Source organism: Ambystoma mexicanum, chromosome 7p (assembly GCF_040938575.1).
Source record: "Ambystoma mexicanum isolate Mex_15411 chromosome 7p, UKY_AmexF1_1, whole genome shotgun sequence".
Classification (NCBI taxonomy): domain Eukaryota; kingdom Metazoa; phylum Chordata; class Amphibia; order Caudata; family Ambystomatidae; genus Ambystoma; species Ambystoma mexicanum.
This window is the reverse complement of record NC_090939.1, coordinates 33,292,507-33,314,657: the sequence shown is the minus strand read 5'-3', so window position 1 is coordinate 33,314,657 and position 22,151 is coordinate 33,292,507. Positions and strand designations below refer to the sequence as shown.

General features: G+C 48.5%; 1 protein-coding gene across 1 annotated transcript; it reads left to right on the top strand.

Annotated features, from left to right (window-relative positions):
- Positions 1 to 3,800: 3,800 nt before the first annotated feature.
- On the top strand, positions 3,801 to 4,574 carry LOC138525883 (nucleophosmin-like). The gene has a single exon (XM_069636171.1). The coding sequence runs from the start codon at positions 3,801 to 3,803 to the stop codon at positions 4,572 to 4,574; it is 774 nt and encodes a 257-aa protein (XP_069492272.1).
- The last annotated feature ends 17,577 nt before the right edge of the window (positions 4,575 to 22,151 follow it).

Sequence of the window (22,151 nt, the reverse complement as noted above, 5' to 3'; positions counted from 1 at the left end):
TCCCAGTACTAGTCAATATAGCACTATGCGGCGCCGCCTTCCACCCCCTTTCGGAGCTAGGTTCCCGTCACTTTTATCTCTTATTCACCTCTTAATCCTAATGGCCATATGCAAAGAAAAAGCAAGGAAAATTTTAGGATGATCCTTAGTAGATCTGCGTACCCCCTCTTCGTTCCCTGTCCTACACTTCTTCCCCCACTCCCTTTACAATCGCTCGCACTCAGTACTCACGTGCCCGTCTTGAACCGATAGCCTCCGAAACTGGGTCCGTCCAGGCAGTGTCGCCGTCAGCTCAACAGTCAGCCCCGGCTCCGGCGAGCGGTACTCAAAGGGGATTTTTCAACCGGGATACCGTACCCTCTCTCTTTTGAGTGTGCACTTCTTAGTGTACCGGTCGCCGTTGGCGGGCAGCCTCCCAGAGCCGGCTCACCGTGCGTATCCCTTTTCGACCGGAGATTCTCGTGCCAAAAGGGGACGGTAATGTTAGGTCCGGAAATAATAATAATAATGATAATCACGCTTTCGGGGTCACCACTGAAGGCATGCGTCCCCAGCCAGCACGATCCTCCCCACAATGAGAGACAATGAAGGACTCTCCCAAATCGGGAATAAGGCCAAGACAGAGTGCGGGTGAGCTTAAATGGGAGTTTATCAATGAGAATACGGCATGCAAAGAACTCTGCAACCTCCGAGAGCGCTCTGTCTGACAATAGCAAAGACAGGCGTATATATTTACAAAAAACGTCATAAGAACCTACACACTATAGGGGGCACAAGTTCAATGGGATTGGGTGGCGACGACTAACTATAGGTGCTGCTGCGATGTGGTTGGCCGTGGCTGGAGAACGTCACTGGGCAGCCTCGTGGGTTGGGCAGGGCCTGGCAGGTTGGCAGAGTTCATCCGGGCGGTGTTGTGCCATCGCAGCCAGTGTCAGAGATGAATGTCCTTTCCTGACTTATTTGCCCTAGGCCATGCACACCGCAGTCATTCAGTCATTTCAATATTATCTTCTTTAGTAAATCTTCCAATAGGTTATTCTACAGGTTAATGCAACACAGGAGGAATGTACCTTGTGAGGGGTCTGGCGGTAATACGTCAGGACATGGTTACCAGAGTCCTGTTGACCGGGGCCATAGGTCGAGGTGCTAAGCTTCAGGGCCTGGGACGGGCGGTACAGGTCTTTCTGTCTTGTTAGAAGTTGTTATGGATGTGCCGCTGTGTGTTGTCAAAGTGTTGGGTGTCCTGATTGCACAGGGCCATAGGTCTAAGATGATCCGGTGGGTTATGGGGTTTACGAGGGGGCGCCTTTGGAAGTGGGTGTTCAGGCAGAGGTTTACTGCTGTGCTGTAAATAATGCAGGTGGCGGGCCGTGGCCTTGGGTGCTGCAGAGGGGGCTACAAATCTTTGAAGCGGCTCCACTCTGGTTGGGGGAGGCGGAGTAGCGCAGCGCGGGCCTCTGCTCTCATGTCTTGGCAGCCTTCGCAGGGTGGGAGGGGGAATGGCCTTGCATGCATTTCACAAAGGTATCTCCCTCGTGTGTTGCCGATTTTAGGTAAAAACATCACAAACATTTGAACACTTTATAATACTTATTCAAATCATTTTAAAACATGCATTTAAACTTTGCTGGATGTGTCTCGATTATACCCAGTCTGAGCACCTTATTCGTACACTATGTTTTAACAACTACAGTATTTAGTTATATGCATATACATTTGCAGTAAGTGAGGTAGTATTGGGGTTGGTGGGGTGCATAGAAAGTAACTCGCCACTGTACGTGGCGGAGGTGGCACGTGAGGGGCTTAGACATACACGTGTGACGAGTGCATTCTCGCACACTCTTCACATGTGCCCGTGGTATGGTTACATTCGTTTTCTTGTGTACCCTAGCAGCATCAGTTCAGTTGTGGCGCGGGACCGCGGGGTGTAGGGCTTTCGATGATACTCATGAAGAATAATCCCCCGGAAATGCTTTTATCATTTGCACACCACTGCAGGGGTGTGGGTCCTTCACGGCTGGTGTCATGTACGATAATTACACAATTTCACAGGTTTCTTTAGTAAGAGTGGTTGTATGGAGAGGATACATGTGTTAAAAGTGGTTTCTTACATTCATATTCGGGTACCTGTCTGCTTTCAGCAGATGCCCATTCTACAGATCTTCCCATCGCCCAGGCCTTGCTGACCGGGTCATTGTGGGAGCAGTGATACACTGCGGAAGGTGAACTGTTACAATGTTAATGTATTACGCTAGATCATGCCCGTCTTGTTCGTGGGAACGGGCTTGCAGCGGATCTACCATGGTGCTGTGGAGACAAGGAGGACTGAAACTTTCTGAAGGTGGGGGCCGCGCTACAGCGCGCTGAGCTCACACCCTCTCTAGCAGACAAAAAATGGTTTCTGAGGCCTAGCTAAATTTAATACGTGCGGGCAATGTCTTCAGCAGGTGAGCCATCCACCACCTGGGCCCTGGTGGTAAGGAGGGGACGCCCGATGAGCCATGGCCCTCACCTGGGGTGGAGATGCAGGCCAGGGGGGGGGTCCCTTGGACCACCCCTCCCCTACACAACTCTACTCAGCTGAGACCGGAGAACACCGGAGTGAAACATCCACCGACAACCAGACCACAGCGCATGCGCACCATAGGGGCGGAGGGCAAGACTTCGAAAACTACAACTCCCTGTCAACCTCGCATGGACATCACCGGAAACTAAGCAGAGATAACTCTTCCCCCATAGAGAGTTCAGTTCCTGGCTTGGAGCCAGTCGTGCCACGTGATTCGAACACGCTTCGTATTACCAGAGAGTCCCGTTCCTGGCTTGGAGCCAGTACTGTCACGTGATTCGCACAGGCTTCGTATTAGCCTAGAAAGGCACGTTCCTTGCTTGGAGCCAGTCCTGTCACGTGATTCACACAGGCTTCATATTAGAGTAGAGAGTCTCATTCCTGGCTAGGAGCCAGTTCTGTCACGTGATTTGCACAGGCTTCATATTGCCATAGAGTCGTGTTCCTGGCTTGGAGCCAGTCTTGTCACATGATTCGCACAGGCTCCATATTACCATAGAGTCGCTGCTTGGAGCCAGTCCTGTCACGTGATTCGCACGGGTTTCGTATTACCATAGAGTCCCGTTTCTGGCTTGGGGCCAGTCCTGTCACGTGATTCGCACGGGCTTTATATTACCAGAGTTCCGTGTCTGGCTTGGAGCCAGTCCTGTCACGTGATTCGCACGGACTTTCTATTACCATAGAGTCGCGTTCCTGGCTTGGAGCCAGTCTTGTCACGTGATTCGCACGGGCTTCATAGTACCATAGAGTCGCGTTCCTTGCTTGGAGCCAGTCCTGTCACGTGATTCGCACTGGCTTCGTATTACCATAGAGTCCCATTTTTGGAGCCAGTTCTGTCACGTGATTCGCACTGGCTTCGTATTACCATACAGTTCCGTTTCCGGCTTGGAGCCAGTCCTGTCACGTGATTCGCACGGGCTTTATATCACCATAGAGTCGCGTTCCTGGCTTGGAGCCAGTGACGTGTCTTGTCACGTGATTCGCACAGGCTTCATATTACCATGGAGTCGCGTTCCTTGCTTGGAGCCAGTTCTGTCACGTGATTCATATTACCATAGAGTCCTGTTCCTGGCTTGGGGGTGCTACTAGTCTTGTCACGTGACACTTGCGCATGAGCGGCGCGTTCGCGCGCTACTTCCGCCGCTCAGAAGGGAGGAAGGATTGGTGCACCGTGCTCTGTTCCGGCCTCTCGCCCCTTCATGCCCGCCGGCTCCGCAGACCCTAAACACGACGCATGGAGGCCCTGGCGGAGGAGAGCGAGGCGCCGCTGCGCAGCCACAGCTACCTCTTCGGCTGCATGCTGACGGGCGTCAAGCGGAAGGTCTCCTTCCTCGGCGGCGGCGAGGACCTGGGGGAGCAGCTGACCCTGCGCACGGCCAGCCTGGGCTTCGGCGTCCGGGACGAGGTACAGGTGCTGGAGGTGGAGAGCGAGACCCAGGACGGCTCGGTGGTGCGAGTGCCCCTGGCCACCCTGCGGCCGTCTAAAGTGAGCTCCGTGTACCTGGGGGGCCTGGAGCTGACCCCGCCGGTCACCTTCTGGCTCGTGGCGGGCGCCGGGCCCCTGTACATCTGCGGCCAGCACCTGGTGGCCTCCACGGAAAGGAAGCGGCCGGAGGTGCCGCCGTCCGCCCTGCGCCCGGCCGCCAGGAAAGATGCCATGGTGCAGACGCTGAAGGAGGAGTGCGTCCGGCATGTCTCGGTGCAGACGAGCGTGCGGCCGCGGACGCTCAAGAGGAACGCCCTGGTGCAGACGACCGGCCGGCCGCCGCTCCTGGACGGGCCTCGCACGCCCGCCCCCTGGCCCTTCTTCCCCGAAGGCGTCCCCCCCACCAAGCCGGCCCTGACCACGCCGCAGATGAAGGAGAAGCTCTTGCGCTACTCGCGGCGCGGCTGCCTCCCCAAGAACTTCGCCACCTTCCAGGAGTTCGTCGGCTTCATCTTCGACACACACGACCCCCTGATCGTGGAGCAGATGTGGAAGTTTGTTCTGGCGAACCACTTGATCTAAGCCCCGCCGCCCCAGGAAACTGGGTGCAGACTGAGACGATGATGGCCATTGGCTGCCTTGAAACACTTGGATTCACGTCCCGCCCCCTTCTGCCATATACACTGGGCCCAGCGTGGATGTGCAGGTGCTGGGGCAGTGCCACCACCACCAGGCCGTTCTGAAAGCCGCACTATGTGCAGCTGGGCTCTCATGTTCTTCCAGTATACTGTTTGAAAAACATTGCATTCGTACGTCCTCCCGGAACCCGCCCCCCTTTTTTTTATTGACAAACTTAAACGATTTCTGAGGTGTAATGTACTATGCTCCAATGTAATGCAGAGGCGGCGACCCCCCACCCCCTTTGAAAAAATAAAAACAAGTTGTTTATTCTGTGTTCTTGTAGTAGGATGGTATTAACACCATCCGTTTTGGGGATCTCAGTTTTATTGTTTCGGTTTTTAATGTTTCGTTTGAGATCGCCGCTTGTTGGGTGGAATTCCGTGTAACCAAAAAAGCCTTTCATGAAAGCACCGTTTTGCGTGCAAACACATTTTGATTGCACGTGTTCCCTTCAGACAAACACGCGTTTCGCATGGCCTGTTATTGGCTGTCCGTGTTGCACGAATATCTAGACACCCCCCCCCCTTGCATCACACATTCTCATGACGCCTAACCAGTACGTTCGTTCCTTGAATTTCTAAAGAAACCTTGCACATATTACATGCTCTTGCTTATGCCATCGTCCCTGCCTGCTACAATACCCCTTTGCCTATTATCCCTTTCGGCCCGCCCCCCTTATAATAATTTGTGAGCCCCAATCTGAATATTTGCAGCAGTCGTGCCACTGAAATGGTTTTGATTAAAATCTCCCAACTTCTGTCGACCATTCATAACGGTCTTCTACTTATAGCATGACACTGTTGACCACTCGGCTTCTACATTAAAGGCAAACAAAACGCACTTCTTGTAATTTGCCTTGCCATCTCCATCTTGTGGCAATCTTATCCCCTCTCGCACCTCCCTGCTGATGCAAATCAAGAATGCTCTGCCATTGACCCGGTTCCACGTCCCTTGGTAAACCTAGTCATTTGACTTCCATATGCGCATATGGCACCCAACGCATCTAATTTCCCCCCAGATTTGTATATTTTGTAACTGAGGATAAGACAACGTGTGTATGAGACCTGGTGAAATGGCTTCTGCTGAATTTGTCGACCAGGTATTTGGGGGCGGAATTCGATGACATTTATGCGAAATCGTGAGTTTTAAAGTGTTCTGTCTTGCACAGGTAGCCAGTGAGCGTTCGTCTGCCTGTGGAGATGTGATTTTATATATTTGAACATTTGGAGAGCGCACAAAGGCAACTAGGCTAAGATGGTCAGTTTTCTTCAGTAATGCAGTTGTGATGCTTACACAGCAAGGATACAAATCCATTGTACATCCAAAAATTAAAGACGAGGCAAAGCTAGAGAATCGATGTCTCGGTAAACTAGGGGTGTGTCCTGGTGACAGCAGTCATCCAGGGGGCTGAAGGCTGGGAGGCCTGGTATTTGTAGTGAAAGGTCAGATTTAAATAGTAGGGTTTTTAAGTTTTTCCTGAATGAGCAGAAGGAAGTGTCACTTCTAAGTTGAGTGGGGAGAGCGTTCCACAGTCTTGGTGCAATCGCTGGAAAGCTTGACCCGTCTGCTTTCTGCCTTGTGTGTCTCGGGGTGATGAGCAGGTTAGAGTAGTAGGAACATGTGGGTCTGCTTGAGTTTTACAGACCACGTTAAGATACACAGCCTTGTTCGCAATACATTTATGTATGAGAATTTTAAATTTGATTCTGTCATGGACGGGGAGCCAGTGGATATTTCTCCTGGACGACGACATATGTTAGTTGCTGGGGATATTTAGAGCTGCTCTGGTGGCGTTGTTTTGTACAGTTTGTAGTTTTTTTGATATTTCTAATGCTAGTTCCAGCGAATAGTTACACTAATCAATCCTGGAAGTATCAATGATCTAGCCAGGGTGATGGAGTTGTTTAGTGAGAGGAAGGGTCTGCTGGCTCTCACTTTGGATGTATAGGCAGCCGAGGATACTATAGTCTTAACCTGTCTATTCAAGGTGAGGGAGTAGTCAATGTAGACGCCAAGGGTTTTTATTTCATTGGCAACCATAACGGTATTGCCATCAGTGTTAAATTTATTTATCCTCTTGTGGGAGATTGAAATTGTTTAGATTTTTTAATCAGTGTCATAACATCCAGTAATTGGAATGAGTATTTGTGTCATCTGCATAATTTGTATACGTGATACCCATTTTGTCTAGCTTGTCAAATAGAAGTTGAGTGAATGCATTGTAGAGGGTCAGTGGCACACAGGAACCTTGGGGTATACTGCAGGTCACTGCAATGGGGGGTGGGGTGGAGCTGCTGGGGTGTCTTGAGAAGACCCTCATGGTCCCATTTGAGAGAGGGGATTTGATCAATTTGATTGCTTCTGGGGAGAAGTGGGCTGCAGTTTCAAGGTGTTGGCACATAATGTCATGATTGACCAAATCAAAGGCTGCAGAGAGGTCTAACAGGAGACGACACAAGTCGCCTTATATTTGTATTGATCCATCTGTTTTCAAGTCTAGTAGAGCTGTTTCGTTCCATTGCCTGGTCTAAAGCCTGATTGTCTTAGGCCCAAGAGATTGTTACATTCCAAGAATTTCTGCATTTGCAAGTAGGCTGCGTGGTCCAGAATTTTTAATAAGAACAGTATTGTCGTGAGGGGGCAGAAATTAGTTGGTATGTTTGGTTCTAATGTGGGGTTTTTGTGTAGTGGTAGAACCCTCGCCATTTTTAAGTCCATCGGGATTGTGTTAGTGGCAAATGACTATTGATCAGGCTGGTGCCGAGCAGTGCATTTTCGGCCGCACATTCCTTTTCTAAGATTGCGGGGCGGATGTCGCCCTTGAATGTAGAAGGTTTTAGGACTTTGGTAATATTAATGGTGTCCAAGATGGATAGTGGAGTGAAGGCAAATTTATTATCATGGAGTTCTGGTGGAGGAGGTGTCATTGGGTGAGTTTAGATACTTTTTTAGAGCAATTTTTGTTGTTGTAATAAGTTGTCTGCTAAGGCATTTGGGATATTGGAGTACCATTGTTCATTTTTGATGGTATGGTCTGGAGTGGGTGCTGGTGATTCAAATTCTCGGAGAATAGAGTTCTCTGCAGTTGGACTGGGCGTTAGACATTCTTTGGTTGTATACTTCACTCTTTGCTTTAATGATTTGCTTTTTGTAGTTGTTAGCTAGTGTCCTGGAAGAGTGCTTTGTTTGCCTGATTTGGCGACTTTAACCAGATGTTTTCTGCAGATGAGTTCAGGGGTGAACCAGGAATTGATATGTGCAGAGGGTTTGGCTTTTTTACTTTTCAAGGGGGCTTCTATTTCAATGGCTGACGACATAACTTTGTTGAAATTGCTGACTAGTATAGAGAGGTCATTATAAATATGCGAGTGGTCTAGTAGAGGTGTTAGGAATGGTATCCTGTTGTCTCGGTTAATCATTTTCATATTTCTAGATGGTGCTGTGGGTGCTATTATGGGGCGTTTGGTTGTTTTTGTGGTGATAGCAGTGGTGAAGATTATGGTGTTATGATCAGATCAAGGGGTAGGGTGGTTAGAAAGGATGTCTGTGATGCAGTTGGTGTCAGCTATACAGTCTAAGGTACATCATTTTTCTTGGGTGGGTGAGCAGACCTTGTGTAAAGCCTTGGGCTTTCATAGAGTTGGCCAGTAGGTCAGCGTGGGTATCCAGAGGGTCGTCCAAGCCTAGATTGAAATCGCCCAGGATGATCATTTTAAGGTGGAGTTTAATATTATGTGCCATGAGCGAAGTAATATCTTCGGATGTGGAAATGGCGCCTGGGGCGAGGGGGTCTGTATATAATGTGTAGTGCACGTATGAGTGATGGAGATTTAAGTGTGCTATTTACTCCACCTCCTTTTGATGTAGTTCTATCCTTCCTGAAGATGGGAGTATCCCTCTGGAATGGCAAGGGAAAGATGAGGGCCAGAGGCAGTGTGGAGACACGTTTCGGTGACTGCCATGAAATCAAGGTTGTTTGTTTTGATAACATCTGCAATATCCAGTGCATGTGCGGTGATGGATCTGGTGTTAAGGAGCGCACCTTTTAGTAAGGTCTCGTTAGCATTGACTAGGACCTTCGAAAGTGGGTTTGCGTTTGTGAGGTGTTTTGTGTCATTTGCTAGGTAAGACATTGGTTGGATTAGGGTAGGGCTGGAGGGTTCATTGGGGTTAGCTAGGTTGTTGTTGAGGTGCAAGGCTGGCATGGTGCTAGGGTAGCGGAAAGCCTTAGACTTTTGATGGTTGAAGTTGACTAACGTTTGTGGCATGTTGATCGTGGATAGGAGCGTGAGGATAGTCTAAATATTCTTAGGAGTCCTACAATAGGATGTGAGGATGGAGGTAGTATAGTATAGTAGTTTGTAAGTTGGATGCGTTTTCTGAGCAGGGTGGGCCAAAGGGGGGTGGACTGTGAGTTCTCTGGGCTGTACGCACAGATAGGCGATATATCAGGTCGACAAGTGGTTAGGTAGTGGTATGGTCATACTGTGTTTAGAAGAGGGGGGCTGTTGGGTGGGATGCCAGTTTGGGAAGGGTGTCATTGTATTCAGGAAAGGAGGGGGACAAGGGATTTGGTGGTGACGGTCACAGCGTAGTATATAGGCACCTCTGTGCAGGGCCTACCTTTTCCTGTGGGGATGTCCATACCGGGCCTGGTGTGTGGACGTTTCAACTGTTATGTTGGGCTAGCAGTTGTAATATTGGGCACAGCAACAATAGTGAGGGTCCTGTCATAGTAGTGGTGGGTGTAGAGATTTATAGCATTTAATGGCTACTGGCAAGTGACTGGGTAGCTGCACACAATATATCAGGAGCAATTAGGAGCGTTCATAATCGGGGGCAATACATGGATCCGCATTAATGGTGCATCTGGGTCAAGGCTATGCATGCATCAACGTTAATGGAACAACTAGGTTTACAACATTTAAGGCTACTGGGGAGCGACAGGGTAGCTGCACACAATATATTGGGAGAATCCATAATCGGGGGCAGTACGTAGATCTGCATTAATAGCAACATAATATGGTGGCCTAAGAGGCAGTCTTTAAAGATAACGGCCGTATGCTGGGAACGTATTGTTTCACATGCTCGTACAGGAGTACTTACAGCGCATGATAGGAGGCATCTGAGATAACCAGTTTGGGACGTCTGCTTACGGGGATCCGTGCAGATGGGCAGAGTCAATGGACCCTAGGCCCGGACAGGCACAGACGGGAACTGGCCTTCGGTTAGGGGGCCTTGGGTGAGGTGGGCCGGTTTCTGGTGACCAGCCCAGCCTATGAGCCATCCGTCGGTGGTGGTTGCTAGGCAACCCAGCTCAATAAACAAAGCCACGGTGGCCATTTTAGGCAACTTCGCTCGTGCTGCGGGCAGCACCCACAAGAGTGCAGGTGAGCTTGTGGAGATGTGCAGAGGGGATAATCTGGGGATGTGGGTGTCTGGAGCCAATGAAAATGTGCTGCAGGGCTACATGATAAAGCCTGCAGAAGATAGGGGCTGCAATGATGAATATTGTGGCACAGAGATCAGCTGGGGATGTCCTCTGAGGAACAGCTGCTCCTGCTGCTAAGGGGGGGGGGGCTCCTGCCCAGACGCCGGCAGCTTCACAATGATTAGCTCTTGAGATGTTGAGTTCCATTTTAAGTGCATTGTTTTGGAGGCCTTGAAGTTTCTTTAGGTTATGTTTGTTAGTGCCTAGGTACGGTGCATTGCAGTAGTCCAGTTTAGATGGAATAAGTGCCCTGGCTAGGGAAATGCAGCTGTTGGAGGACAAGAAAGGCTTGCAGGCATTTTATCAGTTTGGCCGTGTACGCTGTGGCATTTACTTGTCTAGTGAGGAACAAGGTGGAATCCAAATATATGCCTAACTTCGTTAGAACCTTTGATGTTATTGCTGTCGATGTTGAAGGCAGTATATTGGCTGTCCAGATTGTTTAGACATGCTCTTGAGCCAATGAGTAGCAGCTCAGTCTTATCGTTCAAGCAGAGGCTGTGTGTGGACATCCACACCTGAATTTTTTGGTACATATCATTCAACAGTTTTGCATCTTTATCGTATGAACCTGACAGTGTGATGAGGATTTGTCATCTGCATACTTAGTGTAGGTGACACCTAAATCATCCAGGTGGTCGAATAGAAGCTTTGTGAAAATTCTGTAGAGCGCCAGGGAAACACATGTGCCTCGTGGCACTCTGCAAGAGATTGGGGTGGGGTTGGCAGAGGCTGTTGGTGCGTAGACCCTCATTGTCCTTTCTGCTAGGAATGTCTGGATCCAAGTGGCGGCCTTTGAAGAGAAGGCGGCTGCTGATGGTCTCTAGTGAGGATTTTATGGTCTAGTAGATCAAAGGCTTCTGATAGGTCTAACAGGAGGAGGGCCAGATTTCCTTTCTTTTCACATACTGAAAAAAGGACAATCTTGTCTGTTAATGCGAGTGAAACTGGTATTGGAGTGGTTATGTCGCAAGTGCGAATGGATGGTGCAGAATCCGTGGTGTTACATGCCTCGCGCATGTGGAGAGGTCCTGAATTGAACTACTCGGTTTTGGAAAAAGAGGCTTTGGCATGCCATTGGGGTATAGAAAAACTTTGTGTGGGGTCAGGAATTTGTGTTAAGAACAGACCACAAGCCACTGAAGGCTATATTTGAAAGCAAAGGGTTGGACAAAGTTTCAAGGAGAGTTGTCTGTTGGGTGACACGATTGCAATGTCACAAGTTTAACATTGAAGTGGTAGCCGGTAAGGACAATGTGCAGGCCGATCATGCATCTAGAGTAAGGATTAGTGATGAGGAAGATGAGAAGGAGTCTGTTGAAGTTGAAAGTATGGTATTTCCTACGGTGGAAGGTGTACTTCACAAAGAAGAATGGGTTGAAGCATTGTTGTCTGATGAAATGTGGAGGCGGATAACCAATTTTATCAAGGATGGTTGGCCAGAGAAAAGATTGTTATCTGGAGAAGAGCGGGCTTTGTGGTAGGTGAGAGAGGAATTATCTGTGAAGAATGGTCTAATATATCGATGGGGATAAGCTTGTTGTTCCAGTGTGTTTTAGAAAAAAACTAATTGCTATTGCGCATCAAGGCCATGTTGGTACGTATAAAACCAAGGGAGTAATTAAGGCCGATTATTGGTGGCCGGGTATGGACTGCGAGATTGAGAAAACAGTGGGAGGATGTATAGACTGCATAAAGTCAGGGAAGAGCATATCTGCTGTAGTGCAACCTGTGAAAGGAGTTGAAGGTCCGAAGGGTGTGTGGCAAGACCTTGCCATGGATATCTTAGGCCCAGTGGATATGGGCAGAGGTCGTGGTAGGTTTGTGTTGGCCATAGTAGATATGTTTTCAAGGTGGACAGAGTTCAAAATATTGAGAGAAGTCACGGGTCAATCTATTGTAGTATTTCTGGAAGAGATATTTGAGAGAGAGGGCTTGCCAAGGAGTGTGTTGACAGACAACGGTCCACAGTTTACTGGAGGTTTCTTTCAAGAGTACATGTACAGATGTGGAATCAAGCATACAATGCAGTCTTTTTATTACCCTCAAGCCAATGGTATGATCAAGAGGGTCAACTGCTGTATAATGGAAGGTATTAGGAATGCCAATGCGTGTGGGTTTGACAGGAAAGTGTCGGTAAAGGAACGAATGTATGCGTTGCGGATGGCTCCTAATGCCGAAACAAGAGTGAGTCCATTTGAATTAATGAGAGGACGGAGGAGTAACACAATGTTATCCCCAGCTTGGTTAGGCCGGGCCAGAGAAACGGATGAGGTGGTGCATGAAGTGAAAAGGAATATGGATGAACGAAAGAGGAAGTGTGCTGAGAAAGTTAATGAGAAATTTCCAAGAAAGAAGACTATAGTTGAAGTGGGCGATCTAGTTAGAATAAGGAAAGCTGTTATAAAGAAAAAGGGTGATCCGTTGTATTCGGATCCGGTTAAGGTTGTACAAGTTTTTGACTGTTCTGTGAAATTGGAGAGTGGACAGATCTGGAGCCTGTCAAGGGTTGCGAAGGTGAGGAGGTAAAATTGCTGAGCAAACAGACGCCTTTTTCTCTATATAATGTCATTGTTCAAATTACATGTATTATTAATTGTTTTGTGTAAATAGAAATTTGGTGTTCAGATAAGGGAGGGGGGTGTTTTATGTTGATGTCTTTTCTATATGTTATCTGATTTCCATTCCTTGTTCTACTGATGGAATCCTAGCTATTGTTGACATCAGAGCAATCCTGAGCTTTGTGTTAGAATGTTATTCTTTGAGGAGTCAGTCTACTTGTGCAGATGGTTGGGGGTCTCTACTACCCATCTTATCCCTACAAGCAATAAACCATTTGTTCAACTTGTGCCCAGTCTATTGCTTTACAGTTTGGTCACTGGCAGTCCTGGATGGTAAAGGTAATGAGACAGTGGTTGGACCAGGCACAAGGAGAATTGGAGAGTATCTTAGTGTAGCAGTTTAGGTCTGCTATCCAGTCCAGGGTTCTACCTATGTGTCGGGCTGGAGATGCGGTGTGAGAAACCTAGTTCAGTGAGAGCGTTGGCCAGGGCTGTTGTCATTTGTGTCCTTTAAATCCTAGGTTTAGATCTCCCAGAATCATAATTTGGGAGCCTGGTTTAGTGTTCCAGGAAAGGAGATGTGTAAATGTCTTCCTCAAACGTGGAAAGTGAGCCGGGAGGTCTGTACAACAGATGTATGGATAGGGTCAAGCCGCTGATAGTGAGAGTGTGACTGAGAGGATTTCTCCAGAAGAGAATGGTTTGTTGGTGATTTCTCTAAGGTCTAGTTGATTCTTAGCAATGATCGCTACTCCCTGACCTCTGCTGGCCTCCCTATCTGTTGTGAAAATTGTGTATCCGGCATAGCTAAGGAGAGGGTAGGGCTGGCTGAGGAATGTAGCCAAGTTTCCGTGATAGCTAGGAAGTCGAGGTGGTTAGATTGGCTATATCAAGTGTGTGAGGTTGGAGGGCTCCTTTTGATATGAGGGGGTTCATCTGGTGCATGAGAGGTTGAATGAGGGAGGTTCAGAGCAGGATGACCAGTGGGGCTGGTTAAGCTTTTGGTTTCCCAGCTGTTTCTGGTAGTTTTAGTGTTAGGGTAGTTTTAGTGTTAGGGTAAGTTTTGTTATGGGTGTTAGACAACCAGGTTGTTTTTAAGTGCGAGCCTCGTCTTAAGTTTCTGATATTTACAGGGCATGGTTGGTTCAGTGTAGGGCAGGTGGCAAACTGCTGGATCCATTGTATGGGAGTGAGACAGCAGTGGCTACTGGCTAACGTATCTCGTTTGGCATAGTAAGGGTCCCTGCCAGGCTGGAGATCTGGTAGGAACGTAGTGGGAGCTATGGAATTGAGTAGTCGAAGAAAGGTAGCCATGGTTAAGGTCGCCTTATGTAAGTTGGCCATGAAGTCAATGGGGACTAAGCATCGGTAGGACAACAGTAGGCTGGCTGTGATAGTGTTGCTACTAGAGTATAATTGCACTGTGGAATGCAAAGAGGGTTCCAGAATACTGTTAAGTTGTAGATAAATGTGGCAAGTAAAGCCAAGTCAGTAAAGTAAAGCTAAGGTCAGAAATAGGTTCTTATGTGGCCAGATAGGAGGCCTCTCTGTGAGGCGGGCTGCCTTGAGCCAGGCTAGCTGTGGCTGGTTGAAGTGTTAACTAGAGGGGCGCTTGAAAGCAAACAATGAGAATATTGTCAGATGTCATAACTTGTAATCGTAGCACATTAAGGTAGGTAACAGTGTAAATATATGGCGAATGGATGAGCACACGCAGTAAGAATCTTGTTGCAATGCTGAGTTGGTCGCTTCCACTTTTGTCCCTCTGGTTGTCTTCCCCCACCATATCCCATATGAGTCGTATAGCTGCTTCGATGCTGCCAATTTGTGTGCCTGTAGTTTTACTCAGGTGTGTGTGAGCATATGTGCGCAGTTCAAGTCCTCCACTATATGCCCAATCTGCAGTTCCAGTGCCGTCCTGGAGCTTTGCACTGAGAGGATTACCTCCGCCATCTGTGATTCCAGGATTGTTGCTTGGTCCTCTCTCTCCTAGAGTAGGGTCGCAGTTGCCGGGGTGTGTGGACGTGTTGATGTAAAGGGGTCATCTTTAGTTGCCTCCTATTGCCAGTACCACCGTGCCCCAGGACAAATACTAGTGGAGGCCCAGTTGGTGTGAGTCTAAAGGTAGGCTATTGCCAGTTTACTGCCACCTCAACGGCTTACTGTATTATATTACTATGCTCCTGAAGGCGTTCCGGTAATGTTGTTTAACTCCAGACTCAATTGCGAGGGAAGTTTGCCTTTTGAAGGGCTCTCTCCTGTTGTGGGGAGGGGGAGCTGTTTACTTGGTCTCAGGTCTCTACCCCTCTCTTTTCCAGAACCCCGGCCTTTAGATTTAAGAGGGTCTGGGATGTCGGGTACCGACTTGCCTTGCTTTTCCTATCTCTTACCACTTGCTGGGGCCCCCTACCCACTGGTGATAAGTTGAGGTTCAGCGGGTTGGCTCCCTGGCCACGCCCTGTTCATCACTCTGGATTTTACCACCTTAGTGGTTGTGAAGTCTAGGGGCCCCCCCCACAGTCTTTGCAGATATTTAGGGGTGTAGGTGTATCTCCTTTGGAGTCCAGGGACACCTCACTAGTGTGCGCCACCGCCTCGATGCAGTTCTCTCTTGCAGCCCGTTACTATCTGGTGAATATTGCCCCCCAATGTACTTCATGAAACTAGCCTGTGCCATCTTTCTGCTGCTCTACCCATACACCTGGGACGTTTCCTCACGTTTGATGGGGGCGTGCTGTCCAGCCTTGTCTGGATTAGAGGATGGGCCTCGCCCCCTGCAGGGGAGCCGGTGCTTCACGGCGTTTGGCTTCACGCATGCCAGCTGGATCTGTCTTATTGGGACACCCTGACGTCGCTGCTGGGGTCCTGGATGCAATGTACTTGCTGGCGGACACTCATCCAGTGGGGCAGCCGCCTCTTCAATGGTCGTAGTAACCCCAGCCCACCCCCATGGGATGGTCCACTTCTGGTCACTGATTTGGGGAGCCGACGACAGCAGCCTGGGTATGGCAGGACCTCTGCGCTGTGCCATGGTGACCGATCCTTCTTGTACCATAGCTGATGGCCCTCTCACCGGTCATTGCTTGTCTTTGAACTGTGCCGGAAGACTGTTCTGGCTGTTATCTGTTGCCCTGGTGCTTCCTCCGAGGTCCCAGCAGCTGGGAGTTTAACTATAACCAGTGGAGCCAAGATGTTTGGTGACGGTATCCCCTTATTGTGTTCCCCCAATGATTACTGACACAGTTTGTGTTGGCAATAAAAAGGCTGTGGGTTTTTATTGTACGTTATGTAATTGATATAAACTCTTCCGGGTGGGATAAAACACCAGTAAAACAGTTTTATGAGTTGAACATATTTTTATTTGAAACTCTTAAAAAATCCAAATTTAGTAAACAGTTTCCTTTAGTCAGATGGCGATGGAAAAGGACATTTGGAGATTTGGAGTCTCTTCACGTACTGGTTCTGTTTAATAGTAGAGTCTTTCTCGAAAACCCCTCTTTTTTTTTTTTTCTCAAGAACTACCTTTCTCTCCTCTCAACAGGATCACTGTTTACTCTAGAGGTTATGTTTTCACAGTCTTAGAATAGTCCGGCCTCTTTTCCTTGTTTCATAGAACTTTAAGGCTTGACTTAACTGTATGATAAGAAAGTTAAAAAAAACAAAGGATGCTCCTCTCTTTCTTTAATTTTTTAACACCTTTCAAACTCATACTCTTTGGTGGGATACTTCAATTATAGGTGCTGGTTCCCTCTTAAGTAGAATCGTATTTATAGTCTCTACCCAACTACAGGCTAGCGTGGTTTCACCCCTTCGATATGTTATTCACTCACTTGCACTCCGATGTAGTAGGTTCGCTAGAAGCACGGAGTCAGCTGGACGATTCTTTCTTTGATCCTCCTCTCCCTCGATCGCAGCGTCCTTCGGTGGGCTGGTCCTTCAGCCCCACCTGCTCAGCCAATCACGTCCCGGTTAACTTCTCCCAGCTGTCTCATGACGCGTAACGACGCATATGACAGTCTCCTTTCACCGGGACTTTTCGTTTAACTCCCGATGGAGAACTCCACCCACAGGTCGGTGGGGGCCAGAAAGAGGAGAGGCTGCTCGCTTTCTTCTCCCGACACAGTACCAGCTGATTACTCGGCCGCTCGTACCTCATCGGGTGCGTAACAGACTTTTCTTCACTGTTTCGGCTTCCCGCTGTCAGTCGGGCGGCTTCTCATTCCACTCAGCACAACAGGTGCAAACAAAACGTACGGGCACAGCAGGTGCAATGACTTCGTCGCAAGTCTTATAACATAGTTTTTCTTTCAATAGGCCCGCTCGTATGTTGGCCCATCTTCTGCCGTCTGCTCCTGAAAAAATGAAAAACAAACCTCCACATTCCAACGGTCAGTCTTAGAGAAACTGACCCTTCATTTCCATCTCCCATTCCATTGGCTTAACCTTGCTGTCACTCAAGCGTCCACCCCCTTTATGACATCAGCCTAATGCTCTAGGATTGCTGTGATGCTGGGTCAGCCCAGAGTTCCCTAGTGTCAGATCTCCCTCCTGTCCTTTCACTTCATCACAGTAATATTACACAACACAGGTCATAATAACCATATCATACATAATGTACACTTTTGGGCATGAGGTCCAGGGTTGTGCCCCCTGGCCTCTGCCACCACACCTGGATGGGTTACCGCCATCCAGGTTCCCCCAAAAGTTGCTCCTCCATCTCTTTCCTAATTTTCTGGAGTACTTTCTTACAACCCGCCACGCAACATGGCCTTCCGCTTGACCCATGACTTCCTTGATCCATCTCCCTGCGCCTATTCTGCGTGCTCAGTGTTTGGGGGTCGGGGGCTGCTGCCCTAGTTTGACTTTATATTGTACTCCATGTGGGCTGGCCCTGTATTTTCTATTAATTCCCTTACTGTATTATGCTAGGGTTTGTACATATTCCTTTTGCGTGCCCCCAGTACTAACTTAGTTTCTAGTATTACTGCTGTTAGTTCGAGCCTGCATCCCCTTTTTGGCCCCGGCTGTCTGGCGTTGGCCTGCTATATTGTGTTGCGTGGTGTTCGCCACTGCTTTCTCAGCGAGTCCCCCTTCATTTTCAAACCGTTGCAGGTTTCGTGCTACTTGCAGCATGTTGCCTTATTTCTGAAAATACTTCTCTGGTGTCTTGCAGGCTATTGCTGCCCTATTTTATTCCATATATCTTTCTTTGGACTTGTTATTGTCTTTGATTTGTTTCCTTACTCATTTTTCTTTTGTTTGCGATTTCCTGAAGTTCTCTGCCGCTCCTTGTCGATGTCGATTGGACCCTGTTCCCTCAAATTTCTAGCCACCTTTATCTGGCTTGCCAAGCAAACTCCTTATTTGCTTACTTACTGTGTTATGGGTCCGAATACGCGTGTGCTGGTTAAAAGCGTGGGTTTGGGGGGCATCCTTATGTTCTGCCTCATCATTATGCATTTGTGGGCGACCGTGCTGGCATTGTGCTATTCCCCCAGTCCCCCCTGCACTGAGGGGGGGGGCTTGTATGAGAGGTGCTGTTTTTCCTACTGTGTATACCCTGAGCCATCTCCTGGCCCTGCTAATTCCTATTCGTTTTTGGGGGTCAACATAAAATCCTACCCTCATCTGCTGTTGTCTTGCTTTTTTGTTGGGGTTTGCTTGGCATGATGATTCTCGCCTTTCTTGACCATAGATTTCGAGGGGGAAATGTGTTTATTGCTCCCAAAGGAGGTTGGTTGTAACACTCTGCTTCCCTTGCCGCCTTTTGTGTTTACCTCACCATGTCTAGCTGTCTGTGTGACTCTCTTTATTTTTTGGCGTATTCTTAATAGTATTTCATCTCCTTTATCCTCCCCCACTTTTTCTGCTCTAACGCAGTTTTGTGTGTAGTGTTCTGTTATTGGAAACTCTATCCCCCGCTATCCCTTTGGCTGCCCGCTGATAAGTGGCTTGATCTCTTGTTCAGGCCCAAACCTTGATTGTTTACGCCCTGGCTTCTAAAGCTGCTGGGTTGTGCCTGTTTCATAAGTGTCCTCTGCGTAATCTCTAACTAGACCCCCTTTATAACACTGTTATGGTATTTGCATGGTGTGTTTACCCCAGCATTGTACATTTATATGCAATTATCAGTAACCGCAATCAGTGCTCATTTATTGTCCTTGGACGGATGAAAAACTGAGTTGTCTTGGCCGGGATCTGGCACTGGAAACTGTGATCTCCCTGTCACACCAATCGTGCAGTAATGGACACTCAAACACACACAGCTAAATATTTCGGCGGGGGTTGCTGACCCCCTGGTCTGTTGGCCAAAACGTGGTACCGTATTGTGCCCTTTGCTGGCTATTAGCCCTTGCCCCAGTTATTTTGTATGCAGCTGCTTTATTTGGTGCTCTGCTTGGAGTCCCAACACTGACTATATTTTCACGCTGCTTGTTCAGTTCTCATAATTATCCAGGGCCTAGCCCTGGCTTTTGTCTGCCTGTGTGGGTGCTTTCCAGCCCCCAGCTGGCTAATGCCGACGGCATTTCCCACATTGTGTGCCTTCTTCCCATCCCCACCCCTTGGGTGTTTTCTTGCTTACCTTGGCGTTTGGCGCTGCCTCTACATCTCTTTGTGGCTTGTTACCGTCTTCTAGCTGCCAGGTGTCCTACCGTTTCCGTGCCAGGTTGTCGTCGCCTTGTTTGGTGCCTCTGCCCTTTTTTACCTGCCTAAACTATGCGTACCCGGTCTGCTTTTGTTGCACTCTTTATGGAGTATTGTGTGAAACTGGTTCCCTGTGTACGGGTTCTCCTTAAGTTGCGGCAGCACCCACACTGTGCGGTGCTCTAAACCCCATTTTCACGTCCGTTTTCTTTATTCTGCATACACAGAAATATTTTGCTGCATTGCGTTTGGTTTGCTGTGTGGAAAATGGAGGCCCCTTTTTCAGGTTCTCCCTTTATTTGCCCTCCATTGTCTGGCTGGCATTTGTTTGAATTCCACTCCCTTTAATTGTCCGGGAAAACATTTGCATGTATTTGTTCTCTTGTTGCAGGTGTTGTGGGTGCCTTTTGTTGCGTTTGGTTGAAACAATGTGTTCATCGTTGCTGCAGTCCAACTGCTTGTACCGCAAAACACATGTCAATGTAGGAGTATGACTGGTTTGAGTTGGCTTGGGAGCTTGCTGCCTGTGTTATTCGACCACCTCCTACTAATTACTTTTGCTGCGGATGTTCCCGCTGTCTCGCGTTTTTGGGCTGACAAACTCAGTCCACATAAGTTGTGTCATGCTGGTATGGGCTCCCCCGTGCAAATCTTGGTTGGTACTCATGACTGCTGGTCATGTGCGACATCTGCTTGAAGTCTATTTGTCCTGCCCACTGTGTTTCCTGGGTGTTGGTTGGTCTTGCCTATGTAGCTTCAACCACTACCCCCTTTATCTTTGCTACCTTGATTCCTCCTGGCCACTGTTGAAGATGCAAAATCTTGTGCCGCGTGTCCAGCTTTGGAGTTTGTTCGTGTTGTATTGCTTCCAATGTGAGCACGTTGCTGCTGAGCTGTCATTTGTCATGCTTGTGTGCCCAACTTTTGTGGCTTCATTGTGTCGGCAAGTGTTGGTACCTGACTCATTACATTAAAGTGATCAGCTGGTGTACTTAAAGCTTCTGGCCTTGCTCATTTGAATTTAAATTCTGCCCCCACCCCCCTCGAGTTGAAAACTGAATTCCCAGAAAGAACAACCCCTTTGTAAAGCCTTTTTTTTGCCGTGACAGTGATGCTGCTGGCCTTGCACCATTCGACTTTAAACTCTTTTTCTTTGTTTAAATGTGCCTTGATTTCTAATTGTGCACCCAGAGATAAAGTAGGTGTTTCGTGTGTCTTGCTTCCAAGGCAAGTGTGTTGTCCCTGAGCTATATTATGACTCACTGTATTTCTTCTTTATTGGGAGCGCCTGGTCCCTATTGCCCGATTTCCCCCCGGTCGGTGCCTCATTTGTCCTGTGCTATCTTTCAAGGTGCTTTTACACTGACAGCTGGAGATATGATTCCCCTAGGGCCTACTTGTATTTATGTTGAGTGTTGTAGGGGAGGATTGGTCCAAGAGACCCCTCCCTCCCCTGCATCCTCTCCCCGGTGAGGTCCATGGCTCGTCAGGGACCCCTCCTGCCACCAGGGCCCAGGTGGTGGATGGGCCACTGGCTGTCGGCATTGACCAAACCTGCTGAATTTAGCTAGGCCTTGGAAACCATTTTGTCTAATAAAGATGGTTTGAGCCCTGTGCACCGCAGCACAGCCCCCACCCTTGGAGCGTTTCAATTATCCCTGTGGCCACAGCTCTCTGGCAGATCTGCTGAGAACCCGTTCCCACGAACAGACGGACATTTCACCTTCCGCAGTGTATCGCTGTTTTCCAGCATGACCTGGCCAGCAGGGCCTGGGTGGAAAAGAACTGTACAAAGGTCCCCTGACAAAAGCAGAGTCCCCAAATACTAATGAGCAAACCACCTGTGATGGAAGCGTTCTCTCCACAACCTCTCTGACTAAAAAACCTGTAAAATGTATAAAAATGGCAGAATGGGTGCTCATATGACATTAGGGATGAAGCACCCACATCCCTGTAGCTATGCGCAAATGGTAAAAGCGTCCCGGGGGTTTTTCATGCTATGTGTGTTATCGAGAAGACTGCACCCCACGGTCCCGCGCCAAAACTGAACTAATGCTGCTAGAGTGCAAAGGAAGACAAATGCAACCATATTGAGGGCTCATGTAAGGGGTGCACGAAAATGCACCATATGTGTGTCCAAGCCCACTATGTGCTACTGCCGTCAGTCTCATTGGCGGGTTGTTCCTGCGTGCTCCACCAACCTTACTACTACCTCACTTACCGCACATGTATAAGCATATAACAAAAATGTTGTAGTTGTTAAAAACATAGTGTACAAGTAATGTGCTCAAATTGGCCATATGGATGGCACTAGCAATGTCAAAACGTGAGCTTTGGAAAGACTCAATGAGTATTGTATATTATATGAATGTTTATGTCTCGTCCACCTAAAATCTGCAACACACGAGGAAAATACCTTTGTGAGCACATGCAAGGCCATTCCCCCTTCCTCCCAGTGAAGCCTGCCAGACGAAAAAGCAGAGGCCTGTGCCGCGCTGCTCCACCTCCCCCCAACTCGGCTGGAGCCGCTTCAAGCATTCACATTCCCCCCGCAGTACCCAAGGCCACGACCTGCCACCTGAATTATTTACAGCCCAGCAGTAAACCCCGGCCTTAAAACACAGATCCCTTTGTGATCTGTGGGTCGTGGAGCCCTTTCATAGGCTCCACGACCCACCGGCTCACCTTAGGTTAATGGCCCCTGTAAAATTAGGACACCCAATATTATGGCAACACTACAGGAACACATCCATAATCACTTCTAACAAGACGGGATAACGT

Excerpts from the sequence above, each read along its gene's own strand:
- LOC138525883 (XM_069636171.1), top strand. The coding sequence starts at position 3,801 with ATGGAGGCCCTGGCGGAGGAGAGCGAGGCGCCGCTGCGCAGCCACAGC.